This window comes from Coloeus monedula (assembly GCF_965178545.1).
Source record: "Coloeus monedula genome assembly, chromosome: 3".
NCBI classification, from domain to species: domain Eukaryota; kingdom Metazoa; phylum Chordata; class Aves; order Passeriformes; family Corvidae; genus Coloeus; species Coloeus monedula.
The window spans coordinates 95,899,934-95,915,669 of NC_138783.1; the positions used below are offsets into that span (position 1 = coordinate 95,899,934).

Consider the following 15,736-nt stretch of genomic DNA (forward strand, 5'->3'; position numbering starts at 1 on the left):
CCATATTGCTGCCCTATGCCCAGAAATTAATTCTTGTGCCTTTCTATGCCTCTAAACTGAGGACTGAGGCATATTCTAATTTCTTGAGGCTAGCTTTGTTACCCTAATAATCTTATTTTGAAGTGGATTTTTTTGAGTCACAGATGCAGATTTGGATTGTGTTGTAGAGCTTATTATTTTCCATCATTTTATTAAGGTAAAATTATTAAGGTAAGCAACTCTGATCTTAATACCTTGAAAATATAAAATTTTTTGGTATAACGTTAATATCTCAATATGCATTAAAACCCTAAATTTAGCCTTAATACTTATGGAGGGGAAATGACAACAGTCCTAGAAATTCAGAATAACATTGTTTAAAAACAGGCCTATTTTTAATATCTGCAGGCTGGTAGTATTTCAATCAACAGTCTGTTGCACTCATTGATAACCTAATCTGTTCCTGTAAAGCAGATTCTTGTCTTACAAACAGAGACTGACCTTCAGGCAGTAGCCTCAGCTTCCCTGTTCTGTACTCAGTTGCCATATCCTGTACACAACCCTCAAACTCACCAGCAATATCCAGTACTCCTACGCAAGAAAAATATTCCATTCTGGATCTACATGCTCTGTCACTAACAGGACAATTCATTTATCATTCACCCATGCTCTGTTTCAATTTTCAGACTAATAATGTTTTTACATGGTAAATTTATCCATTAAACTGGTTTTCTTTATAAATGTATGTAAAGACAGATACATATTATTTTTTTTTTCAACATCAGATAATACATACTGACACTTAGAACTCTTACTTATTCCCTCTCTGGAAATAATGCATAGTAATTCTGCTATGTTCTGCTTGTGATAAGATTAGTATTGTATAAGTATCTAACTCTAGTCCTTCTCTAGGATTCACTCTGTGCAGCTTTATGCTTGCTAAATGTAAGGCATCAACTCTGTGCCCACTTCATGATGACTTGGAAGACCCAGAAGACCAGTGGGCAGTTCACCCATCCTTTGGCCCCACATTTTGATCTGGATTCCTCATGAAGAATTTAAAAATGTTCAGATTACACCTCTGACATATGCTAACTGCCCATGATCTCTATAACCAAGGAGGGTCAGACCTATAAATAATGAATCATCGCCCTTACCTTAAACGCACTCCTAGGATTTTTTGAATTGTCTTCTAGAGGTCATTTTACACATTAGACAAGGAAAAGCTTTGATGTTCTCCTTAAACTTAGTTGGCTAAATTTAGTTAAGAACCCCATCCTAAATAAAAATGAGTTTGCCATTACCAAGGAATCAGGTTCATTATAAGGTGTGGATGCAATGTCTTTCACATGACTAGCTCACTCAGATTCATCTTTCTCCAGTAATTTCACATACAAATTACTGTGGAAGATGGAGCAATAAGATTTTTATAATCCACTTCATTTACAACTTGAGATTTGTAACAAGAAGCTTACAGTGCCTTTATTCTTGAGAAGTTTCCTCCTGTGCAGATGCAAATTAAATTTTCTCACTATAAATTTAAAACTTTCGCAGTTCCTCCTTTTTTTTTTCCCCTCCTTACTACAGTAAATTAGTACCAACTCTATTATCTCTATGCTCTTACAAACAACCAGATGTGGTGGGTTTTTCCCCATTTTGTGTATTTGCACACATAGAACTATATATGTATAGAGCTCAGGTCCTTCAACTAAGTCTGGATGTCACTCTGAAATAGTGTAACAATTTCTTCATATCACAACATTTTTTTTGTAAAATAATACACAAAATATATGTATGTAAGGTCTATAACATAAAATAGTTCAAAAACTAAATCTGCAATTTGTATAACTAATTCAATAGCATTTTATTAAGGCGAGAAGCTTCTCCACATGAAAAATACATCTGTAGCTATTTTATAAATAGGAAAAACTGTCAGTCCTCATGGCTCCTGGAATACTGTACTATACCTATACTGGATGTGGTTTGGTTGCAGGTAGTGCAGCCCCATTGCTGGCAAACTGTTCAATAACAATGGTTTAAAACAGGTTTTCTGAAATTTCTGTGACCAGTAATTACAGGATCATTGCTTATTAGACAAGCTTTAAGACAACAAAAGGCTACTTTGCTGTTCAAATACATTCCTGGAAGGACAGAAATCCTCCCTAGAACCTAAAAGGAGAGCAAACTAAAACCAAATAGACTTTCTGACAGTTTTCCAGTACAAGACAGAGATTTATCACTGTAGCAGGTTTTTCAAGTGTGACTTTTAAAAAAAAAATGCCACAAATACGTGTTAGAAGAGCGTGAAACTGTAAGGGATCAAGTCCAGAATTTATATTAGTGACTTTCTCAGGGAACATTAAGATTTTTGGCTAAAAGATAACTATTCCCTCATAAATATACTTTAATTTAAAAGAGACTATCCAAATCATGTCTTGTCTAAGGTTACTCTCTTTCTGCCATACTACTTTTACCTGAAATAGTAACAATACTTGTTTTAGTCTACAATTAGTTACTCAAAATGGGATTGTAAATATGTTATGCATGTGAATTCATCCTAAGGCTAAAAGACATTTTAAAATTATCATCATAAGAAAGGAAATTTTAAAAACACCCTAACAGCATAGTAACTGAAAGAAATATTTCCCTGATATCTAATAAATCCCTTTATAAAGGAATTTAAATTATTTACTTGTTTCTTACAAACACAGTCCAGTGAAAGCTGTATTTATCTCCGAAATGACACTGGAAAATTACATATAATGATAATAAGATATCTCTAAATTTTATTATTCACTGACACTACAAAGGGAAGATATTTGGTCTGTATTTGGCTAATTTTACTGAAGAAGAGTACAATGTTCCTTCATTGGCTTTCTCTGTGTGTACCCATACTGCTTGTATAGAGACTAGTGCAGCTGGTCCCTGACTCCTCATTGAAAACTGCTGAAATAGTAAGAATTAACACTATTGTCATCTGGGACATAAAGGGAGATGCAGTTCAACAAAAGTGCCAACAAAAAGGATCATGTCACAAAATAGCAATTTGAGCTCTTGGAATTCTTCAAAAGGAAAGACATTTTTTCCATTAGCCACTTTCAGCTACAAACTTTATATGTACAGTGCTGTTCCAAAAAGAAAAATACCTAACTTCACAAGAGTATTTCAAGTCATCCAGAGTTAGTGTTGCAAACACATATGCTACACATACACAAGGAAAGGCAAGTTTCATTTCCCAGCCCTTTCAAGTGAGTTCTTTCAAGTCCTCTTCAATTACACTCATGTTTAGCTTCACAATAGAAGAAATGTACACCTGTAGTATAACCACATTGTTGCAGTACAAAGCCTTCACTTGTAAGCCATCCTAAAATGTCAGAATAAGAAACCTCAGCTCAAGACTGCATCACTACTATCCCTTACTTCTGAGTAAGAGCTTTCTTGCCCTACTGAAGTCTGAACACAGGCAGAGTGAGTGCAGAGGGATCAGTGAGAGTAGCAGAATTACAGAACAATGCAGGGTAAGGTGGGATGAGAAAATTAAATCTACAGTAAATTCAAAATACCCCCCATACCTCATTTGCTAACATAACTTTGGTTCTGTACATCTTTGTGGAAAGTTTTTCTATGTAAATTTACACAACCTGAAAATATTGCAGACACACTTCAGGCCATATATATGTCTATTTATACATATATATATATATATATATATTGTGGCTGGTGAACATACATTACAAGGGACAGAGAGTTTTCAGTAAGACAAGTCCCTAGTACCACAAGAACCACATCATGTTAGGGTGACCAGAAAGGCTTCTCCCAGGATGCTTGTTCTGCTCTGTTAATTTATCCCAGTTTGGCTCCCCCAGATGGCTGTCAGACTCTACCCCTTGTCACTCCCCCAGAACTTCCCCATTGGTCCCTGTTCCCTAGTCCCACCTTTTCCCCAGATAAAACTGTGAGTTTTGGGATCATGTTCATAATTGCCTCTGCAGCCTTCGACAGTGTAGCAGCAATAAATGCTCCTGGCAGAACGCACGCAAACGCCCTTCTCGACTCTTTGCTGCCGACTGCAGCACTGAACCCACCCGTGCGGCTGTGGGGGCACGCGGGACCCCACGGAGCCAGGCAGGGACTGTATATATATATATATATATATATATATATATATATATATATATATATGTGTATGTGTATGTGTAAGCAAATGACTTAATCAATTACGAAAACATCCTGAGCTTTCACACTCTGTAAAAGAGCAGGCACAGGGTATCTCAAGGAGAAATCTGTATCCCAGCAGAACTAACTAGTCTCAAACACATTTATTTTTACTATTACTTTTACTACATTTTTACTATTTTCTTGTTATGAAGTGTATTATTTATTTTCTGAAGACTGAGCTAAGACCTCTTTGAGGTTTTTGGAAGATACCTATGCGTAAGAGGTGATCAGGAGGTGGGTGGAGAGCTGTGGAGAACTCTCCCAAAGTGGCCAAACTGTAACAAAGACTCACTGAGGATATCTAGGGAGAATGAGGATGAAGAAAAAGTGAAAAGGTAGGCTATTAAGAGGCACAAGTCATGTTTAGAGGCATGGCCTCCAAATTCCAAACCTAGGACTCACTTCCACAACTCAGTCACTGGAAAACTCTGAACGCAACTATTAAGGGAATCCTGGACATTTATTCACAGAAATACACACAGCAAAAAAGTTAGCTAAATAAACTTTGACATCAGTCTGTAAAAAAATAACAAAGTGTTTTGTCTTCCTTCCAAATGTCAGTGCAAATTTAATTTTTGCTGTAGACAAACTGTTGCTGGTGGTAGATTGAGCTGTACTGGTTTGATAGCTTTACAAGGTTCATTCTCAAATTATCTCTGTCATTTGAGATGCCATCTGTAGTACACGAATGGGGAAATTTTATACATTAAAATAAGAATAGTCTCCCTGACTCAAAAGCATTTGCTATTACTACAGAAGACTACCATAAAGAAAAGAGAAGCAGGTGAAAAAATCATGCTTTACCTGTCCATACTTTGCAGCTAAATGTAGGGGTGTCCAGTACTGATTATCCACTACATTGAGATCAGCCCCATGATCAACTATCAGAGATGCAACGTTCTTGTATCCATTAGCACAGGCCACATGCAGCTGCAATAGATAAAAAAGTAAATTTTGCGTATGTTAATAGTTTAAAGAACTCATCCATGGTGTGCTATTGCATATCTTTTACTAAATCACAGTTACAGCAAATACAAAATGTACATGTGACATGTCTGACTACAGACTAGAAAACCACCGCGGAATCTTTTTTAGAATTATAAACAAGATGCACCAGAAAAAAAAAATCTTAGCTTATTGTGAATTACTAAACAATCTAGTCTGACTATCACTTTTCATATAACTTCAAACAAACATCTTTCAAACACATTCAAAGACTTCATGAGCCCAGGTAGAATAATACATTCCAATAGAGCTTGAGCTCTCTTTGAGCCTAAAACTAACTTTCTTTTGAGACAGCTCAAGTATCCCAGATTTAAGCTGACACTACTCCCAAACAAATTCATTAACACATAATCAAACCATGCACATTGCGACTGCAGCATGAAATTAGTGACAAAAAATACTTTCTCCATTTTGAACCATAGAGATTTTATTTCCTATGCTTGTATTTCTTCCCTAGATACTTAATTATTTTAATTGGTAATTGTTTTAAATAATTTTAGTTGATTTTCTGTATCTCTAAACTTCATTTAAGAGCCAAAATGGAACAGGAGGAGGGTGGAAAATGCAGTAACAGACCGAGAGAAACTCAGGTCAGGAGGTCAAGTAGCACAACTTGCTGCTAAAGCAGGGGCAACTTCAAAGGTAGCTGTGCTTGCTCATGGCTTATCACTCTGAGTAGCAAATCCAGTAAGAGTAATAAAGTATGAAAACTGTTATGGCAAGAAAGGGAAAAAGGAAACTCAAAAATATCTTTATTAATGGCTGATTTGAGGAGTTGGACATTATCTTTTGCAATGTATTATTATTTAAGGCTCTATATGTATTTGGCATTTTTATCTGCAATCAATTCCACTATATGTTATTTATAGAATGAGATTTTTTATATTAAAAAACCCAACAGATGTGGTGGTTTTTTTTAAATTAATACAAATAGCAGGTATGCAAAATAAATATAAAAGCAATATAATACCAAACAGGTCTTGTGAACAGAGAAAAAGGGGAAGACATAATAGGGCAATAAAATTATTTTCACTCATAATGATAAAGTAAGAGAAGAAAATGGAATAAGGAATCCTACATCAGGGAAAAATTTTAATTTGCAAGTTTGGGTGGAAATTGTTTCTTTTATGTGGTGCATAACTGTTGAGGCACGTATTTCATGTGGTGAGATTGATCCAGGTTACAGTTTAGTGGTCTTTACTTTCTCGTAGCCCTCTGCTCTGATTTCAAACATTCCCTTAACTTCTGGGAACAAGGGGGACAAGATCTGAATTTGGAATTTGGCACAATATAACTGCTCATCCCCAGTCAGAAGGACTTAATACTCACACTGGTCAGTAAGAACAGGGCATAGGAATATTGCAGAAATTGAGAAGTGAGATTATAGATGGTATCCCCAAACCACACAGCCCAACTGCATGACTTTTTCTCCTCAAAGCATTGTTAGCTGAAGATATTATTTTTCTTGTGATTGAAATGGATGGATAATGACAATAAAAAAAGGTCTTGCAATAAACCTGTTACTACAACTGTGTAGTTCCAAAGTCACTGTAAGAATAGGAACACTGATATGAGAGTCTGGGATATTATTTGCCTTATCTGCTATTTTTGGTTCAGCTGCACATGCAGAGTATGCATAAAGTTTTCACTATGAATATGATTGATGCAAAGGGAATGAATACAGTAGAACTTATCCAAAATCTTCCCCTGGAAAGGGTGCAGAACTCCCCTGGGGGCAGAACTTTGCATCTGCATGCTATGATTTCCAATGTACAAAACCCTCAAATTCTTCCTGTAATTTGACATAGCTTCATGGTGGAGAGAGGGTGTGTTTTACAGAAGAAATTACATTTTCTATTCAGGCATCAACTTGACAAGTGCTATTGTGAAGCAGTTTAAAAGCTCATAGGAAATACTTTACAGCTGAAATTTTTCAAAGAAAAACTATTACAGGAGAATACAACAGAATAAAGAATTTTACCAAATACGCTGCGTCTGTCTGTATTGCATGTGCACAAATGTAGGTGTGATGAATCTATGAGAATGTGCGTATTTATATATTTACAACAATAATTTCTTGCTTGAATAATCTTAACTTACAAATGGACTTAGATATGCATTCTGTCAAGAGAAAACAAAACTGATTTGAGACTTAAAACAGAGATGCTTGTCTTTTTTGTACAGATAGATGTAGAGGAACAAAACACTGTTCCCAGAACCCTCCGATACGTATACAGCTATGTCAGACTCGCTGACTCGACACCCATGAATAAAGAGAGAATTGTTTAACCAAGTCTGGATTTTCCACCAGTTTGTCAGACAAAAGTTTCACATAATAGAAATCTCAAAGAAAAGCAGAATTACCTACTTTGTATCTACTCCTTGAAAAAATCGGATTACAGCATAAAAACTGTTCATGCAAAAAGTATCCCTTTCATCAACATTCTACTAAGCAAACAGCAAAAAAACCTAAGTATACACAATGTTTTTCTCCCAGTATTTGCAGTTCTGCTAAACATCTTTCAGAAATGTATTTCAACTATTCCAGCTAACTACAGAAAAGGTTTCATAAAGTAAGATTTATCTAAGTTCATAACTCAGTTTAACTAAGACAATTCTGACTAAAATAGCAATAGAAGTTAAGTACAATATCTATGTGATTTAGCAGCTTAGGTAAAAATATCAGAAAACTGCAAGGTAAATTAATGGTTTTATGAAATAAACTAAAACTTGTGCTGTTTCTTCCCACCCCATCCCTGCTTCCCTCCTGTTTTTAAACAGTTGACTGCCTTGGGGTGGCCATCCCAAAAGTCACAGTGTTCTGTTTCTAGAGAGAACCAGTGGCTGGATTCAACCATCCCAAATATGAGGCTGATTTTTTGATTATAGGTTAAACACTGCACAGGTATTAAAGCATGGAACATTAATCACTCAGTATATTAATTCAGTATCATGACATGTAATTCAATACAAATGCAGAATGATAGTAATAATTATTAGTGCTCTAATTATATTAGTACAGTATTTGGAGAAAAAAACAAAGTACTTTAAAAAAGTTATTCAATATATTAGCACTGCTGATTTACCATTGAGCGATTGATTGATTGATTGATTGGTAATAGTGTTGAAGATTTTTATATACAAAGGGAACGTTCCACAGACAAGCTATGGAAATACACATTAATTTGGAATTATTTGGCAGCTGAAGAAGTAGAAGTCTGGGCAAAACAAAGGGATAGAAGATCTATTTGCATAAAAAAGTATATTGAAATCCCGTGATTACAAATAACATGCAAATTTGGGAGCAAGAGTTCCTGTCCACACATGGTGAATGCTTCAATACACTGAATCAAGATGGGATCACTACATGTTTTAGTAGGAGTCAGCCAGAAGATAGGAGATAACAAAAGGGATCACTCAGTGAAGTTTCAGCCCCTCTCTCACATAGATTGTCAGAGACCACAAGTATCTCCTGGCAGCTTGAAACTATGATGTTAATATCTTTGCTATTAATTTTTAGGTTGCATATTTACTGGCCAGGAGCAAAAAAACTGTCACTGAGATGTTGCACTACCCTATTTTAAAATCTGTATTATGCATGGAATTGACACACACCTATATTCAAAAGGCCAGATACAACCAAAATTGTGGTTTATTTTCCTTCTTAAGAGAATTGCCTTGCAAACATGCTGAACTTGTTGCAATACATGCCTATTTCCAGGGTGGTGATTACATGTTCCTACTCACCAGGGTAACTCCTTCGTCATTCTTTTGATTCACGCTGCCTCCACTTGAGATGAGCTGTTGGACATCTGTAAGCATTGTAACAGCTCTCTGTATCTTCATTTGGCGCAAGGAATTCAGCTCTACACCTGGAAAAAGGATAAAACCTTCTGCTATTTTATTAATCAATAAAGATTTTCTGGGTTTTTAAAAGCTTAATCAACATTTAATTAGACTTTAGTGTATATTTTTAGAGCCTTTACTTACCTACATTTACCAAAAAGTTTATTCCTATTTTTATCAGTCAATACATGGATGATTTAAGTCAGTGAGGAATATCCAATAAACTGCCCTGATCTCCTACTGACTGCAAGAGCAGTTTCAGGTAAAGAACTTGCAATATCATGAAACCCACTGAGACTGTGAAATAGCTGTGATCGGGAAAAGAATTAAAAAATCTAAGGAAGCCAGTCAAGTGTTTGGGACTTACTTAATTAATTTTTTTTTCCTGGTTGCATTCTTTCAGCCGTGAATATACATCACAGTACCCAGACCAGTCCCTCAAATTTGGTGGCTCAACTGCTTGAGAGTGAAGTCAAGCAAATGACGTTAAAACTCAACACTTTTTTATGTGCCTAGGTTATTTTTAACCGGGATTAGCTCTCCAGCTGAGCCTAGACCATTTCAAGGCCCCATAAACCAAGAGGAAATGTGGTGTGGCGGTAGGAACAAATGGGAGGGGATGAAAGGAATGAAGGGTATGGGACTGTTTGTGTCAGCAATGCTACTGAAAGAACAGTTGTCAAAGAACAGTGCTAAAAAGAAGATAAGGAAGGCAGTCTATAACCAAAAGAAAGCATGGTCTCCAGTCTGAAGAGGTTTAAAATAAGAAACAGGATACAACAAAAGTGTGAAGTGGTTAAATTAGAAACTGGCTGTGGTTTGATTGGAATAAATAACCAAAATTTTGGGCTTCATTCCTCTGCTTCTAGCTCCATGTGATGATTTAAACCCCATATATAGAAAATGTAATTTGACTATAAATATCCTTGCTCTCTGTCCTGGACATGACATAGCAAAAACTCATATGAATAAATGATTTTTTGTTTCTCTTCTACATTTGTCACTAAGCTGGAAAATGATGAACTATAAATTAATTTAATTAATATGTATTTAACTTAACATTTTTTTCTTCAACACTTCTTGAAGTTCTTTACATTACAAAGAAAAAATTAAAGCATGTTTCAGGGTAAAATCATATTTTGAATTTCTTAGTTTTAATCTGCCCTGGAACTTGCATAAATGGGTGTATGATACATAGTTCACAAAAGCACTCAAACATGTTTTTTTCTAACATGCCACTGTACACACTGCTTTATGTTCTGTTGCCTGCAACACTCGTAAGAGTTTCAGCTCTGAAGTGAAATGCTCAGTGGGAGCACTGTCTTCCTATTCTCTTCCGTCATCAAAATGATACTAAAGAATGCCAAATGTAAAACACAAATGCAAACGTGACATGGATAAAATTACGTTTTCTGTATCTGGATTAACCCTGTGATCTTTCATGTGAATGTAATTTAGACAAACACATACGTGTATATATCTATATCTATCTATCTGCTTAGAGATTTATACTGATAGATTAAATTAGACAATGTCCCCAAAGGAGAATGTGTTTAACATGCTACTGCCTGACAGTTGGTAGACCAGAACACAAGGCAAATTTCATAGAAAGTTCTCTGTGTCTCCTAAAAATCAATGTATTTTGTCAGAACTAAAGCTTTTATGCCTTCATCACATTTCAGAGTAATGATTTGAAACCACCTGATGATATTTATGATATTTATGCAGTGCTGCATGACATGTATCAAATCCTTTTTTTCCTTTCTGTTTCTGCCTATTTCCTGCTTTTTGCAACGGTAAATTGACGGTTTAACGTTCTTGTCCCAGTGACAGAACTCTCCCAAATACCTAAGGGCAATATACACCCAAAATTAATTATCATTTGCAGTGCTAACTTAACATTTTAAACATACAACATTGAAGACTCAGCGGACAAAATGAAACTTCATTGGTCCAGATGAAGTTATTTCTAATGTTCTAAGGAAGGAAAGATTAAAGTTTAAAAATATATGAAGCATTTTATACCTGATGAAGGCATCCATACTTAAGTACTGCTGACAGAACTTATATCAATTTTTTCTTCCTCTTGATATGTCTGGTAAACAATTAGAACAAGTTTTGGGTTTCAAGAGAGAGGAAACAGGTGGAAATTAATGTACTGCCTCTTTTTTCTGGGAATACCTCAAACACTCAAAACCAAAAACTAAGTTCACAATCCACAAGTCAGAAATACCAGTTTCTGATTTTCCCAGGAAGAAAAATGAAAAAATAATAATAATAAAAAAAATACTGAGAATGAAACACAGTTATTGTCGGTTTGTTTCCTTCATCGCGTTTAACATAAATTACAGTAATGCTTACGGGTTGAGGGCAGGGGCCAGCTGAGTCCACTCAGCCTTTTCTAGCAATATACTACTGACTTACACCCAACATAGAGAATTAACATATCAGTACATTCTTATATTAGCAGTGAAATATTGATCCTTACTCCTTGTAAATTCCTTTTATAGAACCTTGGTGTTACCTGTCTGGGGCCACAAAAAGCCTGGCCGTTGAAAGATTAACTCTGCTCATGTTGAAGAAGAAATCAAGAAAAGTATTCAGTTGCATTAATTGCCGTATTATTTTCTATTGTAAATGTAATGTAGCCATCAGCTCAGAGAAAACACATAAACCATGCTACAGTGCAACAAAATCCAGTCTGTATTAATCCAAAACCTATTCAAGACAGCTTTACTGGCTTCAAACTAACAGTTGTATAAAGGAATGATACATATTTCATTAAACAAATAGAAGTAAATTAGCCTGGCAAGAGAAGTACCAAAGTGACATGGTTCCACAGACTTCATTTCTTAAATATCCAGAGTGGGTTTGAAAATGCTACAGAAACAATAGAGTTTCCCTTTCTCTACCTTTACAAAAAATATAATGAAAACATGTAAAAATAATCTAAGTTGCAGCTTTAGAAGTGTAGTTTTGAATTCCAAGAAATCAGGAGCTATTAGGCTTTGAGCAAAGACTTCTCTGGTGGGGAGCTGAGAAGCAGATTTATCAAGCACGCACATGTATCATTCTCTGAGGCTCAAACAAGGAGACCTTGTCAATGAGTGCTTTCCTTTAATCAAGCTCATAATTCTGGGGAGTCTGTTCTCCATCCCCAGGGAGTGATACTTTCCAGGAATTTAGATGGAACAACAAAACACTACTCATACAGTAAGTAATTCTCACCACCTGAATCAAAGAATGACCTTCACATTGCTTTTCAAAGGGGAAGTGTGGTTTAGATATTCAGCTGAAATGGGACAACAGCCAGCATGAATAAAAGGAGGAACAGAAACACATTGCCATCTACTATGGAAACAGATTCACGTTGCAGAAAATGAAAAGTCAAAAAAAAAAAAAAGGCATACTATAGAAAAAAACTCCAAATACCCTGTAAAATCAGAAGAGCTACATGCTCAGGAATTCTGCAGGAGGTAAGATGGAGAAGAAACAGTTAAAAAACCAGTGACCCTGAAGGGCACACAGTTGGTGATGAGTATCAGCGCTGATGTCAGGCAGGCGCATAACCTAAAAGCTACAAAATAAATTACCTCTCACTGTTTAAGAAAAACACCTGACAAGGCCATTTCATGTGCTTTGGCTGTCTCACCTTCTCTGGCATATGGTTATAGAAAGGAATAGAAAAACCTCAGCTAAATAATGCAAAAATAACTTTCCAAAAGTTTCAGTGATAAAGAAATACCAGGCAAACAGGATTGCTATTAAACACATTTTCCTCACAAATGTCCAGTAGAAAGAAGCATGCAAGAGGAACACCCGCTCCTGGGACCAGCACAAAGCAAAACACTGAAGCACTCTTTGCACCCATTGCACACACCCCCAGCAGCCACTCTTGCTGTAGCATGCAGGTCTCATTCTCCAGTGGGCTTAACATTCTTAAGGAGAGGTCAACAGCATCTTGTCTTGCAAACACAAATGTACATTAAAAACTTGCAACAGCTTTGAGAAGCCATTCTCTCTTATACTTCTACAAGTGAGTCTTCTCTCACTTGTAACTATATCTGCCCTTCCTGCACAGAGCTGTAGATGCAAGGCTCTTTTCACCCCATGTATGATGGGCCTCTCCTACTCTTCTATAATTCAGGGGATACCACATTTTAGAATTTGTATTTTTCTTCTCTGCAGCGTAGAATACAATAGACATGTTAAAAAAAAAGTCATGGTACAATTCTTTAAATACTGATTTTCATTCACTGAAATATTCAGATGTAGCTATTACTTTATCTGCTGAAAATTTTAGAAAAACTTTGTAAACAGCATTATTATTGTGAGATTACATTGTTCAATAGCCCTTGTGCATATCACCTGGCATTATATGAATCTGATTTTCAAAGGTCAGCATACAAACAGCTACATGCCAGCAACATTTACCGTGTGAGAAGGGAAGCTAATATTTTCACGTTCTGCAAAAGAATGTATACTTGCGAAACTACTGAGGCCTATAGCTCCAATTCACTGCAGCAGTACTGACTGTTGCTGGAGGGTTTTGCCTGTCTGCCTTTAAAGATACCATTACATATATTTAGTGAAGCATGTTTAGTTTCATAGGCTGGTTTGGAAGGAACTTTAAAGATCATCTAGTTCAACCACCCTGCTACGGGCAGGGACACCTTTCACTAGACCAGGTTTCTCTGAGCCCCATCCAACCTGGCCTTGAGCACTCCCATGGATGGGGCATCCACAGTTTCTCTGGGCAACCTATTACAGTGCCTCACCATCCTCACAGTAAGGAATTTCTTCCTAATATCTAATCTAAACCTACTCTCAGTTTAAAACCATTGTCCCTGTCCTCTCAGTACGTGCCCATGTAAAGAGTCTCTTTCCATCTTTCCTGTAGGCTCTCCTCAGGTACTGGAAGGCTGCAACAAGGTCGCTGCAAAACCTTCTCTTTTCCAGGCTGAACAAACACAATTCTCTCAGCCTTTCCTCGCAGGAGAGGTGTTCCATCTCTCTGCTTACCTTGGTGGCCTCCTCTGTTCTCGCTCCAACAGGTCCATGTCCTTCTTATACTGGGGACCCCAAAGCTGGATGCAGCACTGCAGGTGAGGTCTCACCAGTATGGAGTAGAGGGGCAGAATCACCTCCCTTGACCTGCTGCCCACACTGCTTTGGATGAAGTCCAAGGTACAGTTGGCTTTCTGGGCTGATAAGGTTTATTTCCTTCTAGTCTGAATATGCTGTCAGAAGTGAAGTTCCCACCTCCTCCTCATGTAGATACCAGAATGACAATTCTCCCACTCTAGCGAACATGCTTTTATTCCTCTCTCTTCTACAATAAGGACATTGATGATCCTTTCAGCTAAAATTAGTTAAGTGAACTGTCTCTTAACGTGTATGGAAACAAAAATATTTTTTGTAATTTATTTCAAAAGACTGGCACAATCTCAAGGCTTAATATTAATGCATTCATTTGTGGATACATATTGCATGTTTATTATTTTATTTGTAATATTAATACTAGAACACAGAAGCAAAAGAAGTATATCACTGTCTGCAGCTACTTGTGGTAAATATCATGTCTGAAATGAGATCATCACAGATGGTGTTTCTACACTACAGATCGTACTGCAAGGTTTTAATATGTTATAGTTAATTTTTTTTGTGAGAGAGCAGTAAAAGCAGACTACTCAACACATGCAAGGGAGTCAGGAGCTGAAGGTGAACACAGGCCAGGCAGGTCAGCACCCTCACTGACCAGGGCACAGTCCCACAGTACCCAAAAATTAAAATCGAGCAGGTCTGGTGATGGGAATCAGGGCCAACAGAAGTCCTGTGATTGCCAGAAAAGCCTCTAGCAACAAATACAGGTAAATCAGATGAAGCAAGGAATCAAGTCAAGGTTGGTCAAGGGCAGGGATCAGCAAGGATCATGGCTAGGCACAGGACTACCTCAAGCAAGGACCTGAGACTAAATGTGGCTGCAGATATAAAGGATGGGTGAAAGATTATGACAGTGCTGCTCCCAGCTTTGCCTCACAGCTTACCTCTTTCCCATCTGACAGCTCCCAGGTTACAAGGCCATCACAGCTGGCCTTGAGCACAGGCAGCCAAGCCCCTGGGAGCAGGGGTGGAGGAGAGGTCGCGGGGCCTGTGGGTGCACTGTGGGCACTGACATTTTTTCCAACTTTATAAAGGTTATAGTTTTAGGAAGTCTATAAAGAAGTGAAAATATGCTTCTGATGGTAATGAATTAGATTATTTCTTGATAAGTTGTCTGAAAGGATATTGAAAGGATATCCCCAGTTTCTGATATTTTTCACAATCTTTTTTCAAATCTTAGCAAAGCCTATTCGTCAAGGAGATGCCTGTTTTCCTTCTAGCATCTGTTAGAAAACCAGATCATAAACTACTGGCTATAATTTTAAATGTTAATTTCAGTGTCAAAAGTTAGTGAATTTAAAGGTTTTCCCTTTGACAAAAACACATGGGTAACATCCTGGAAGCACAAAAATATTAAGAGGAATCTAAGACTTCAAAGCCAGTCCCCCAAGAACTAGAAAAATTAAAAATTAAGGCAGCTTATTCATGCTTATATTAGAAAACACAAAGGCCAAAGGTAGATGAGCATTCTCAATTATGACATTTTCTAATGTGTCCCATTTCCATGTGCTTCGTTTTGTGAAAG

The 15,736-nt window shown here is 36.8% G+C and overlaps 1 protein-coding gene across 1 annotated transcript in view; it reads right to left on the reverse strand.

Moving 5' to 3' along the window:
• The window catches only part of MYO16 (myosin XVI), a gene marked incomplete at both ends in the record, with an annotated part of 287,015 nt that overhangs the window by 187,877 nt on the left and 83,402 nt on the right, over nucleotides 1–15,736 (reverse strand). The window contains 2 exon segments of the mRNA XM_082277664.1: nucleotides 5,002–5,127; nucleotides 8,950–9,074. Of these exon segments, the coding sequence (XP_082133790.1) occupies nucleotides 5,002–5,127; nucleotides 8,950–9,074 (251 nt within the window).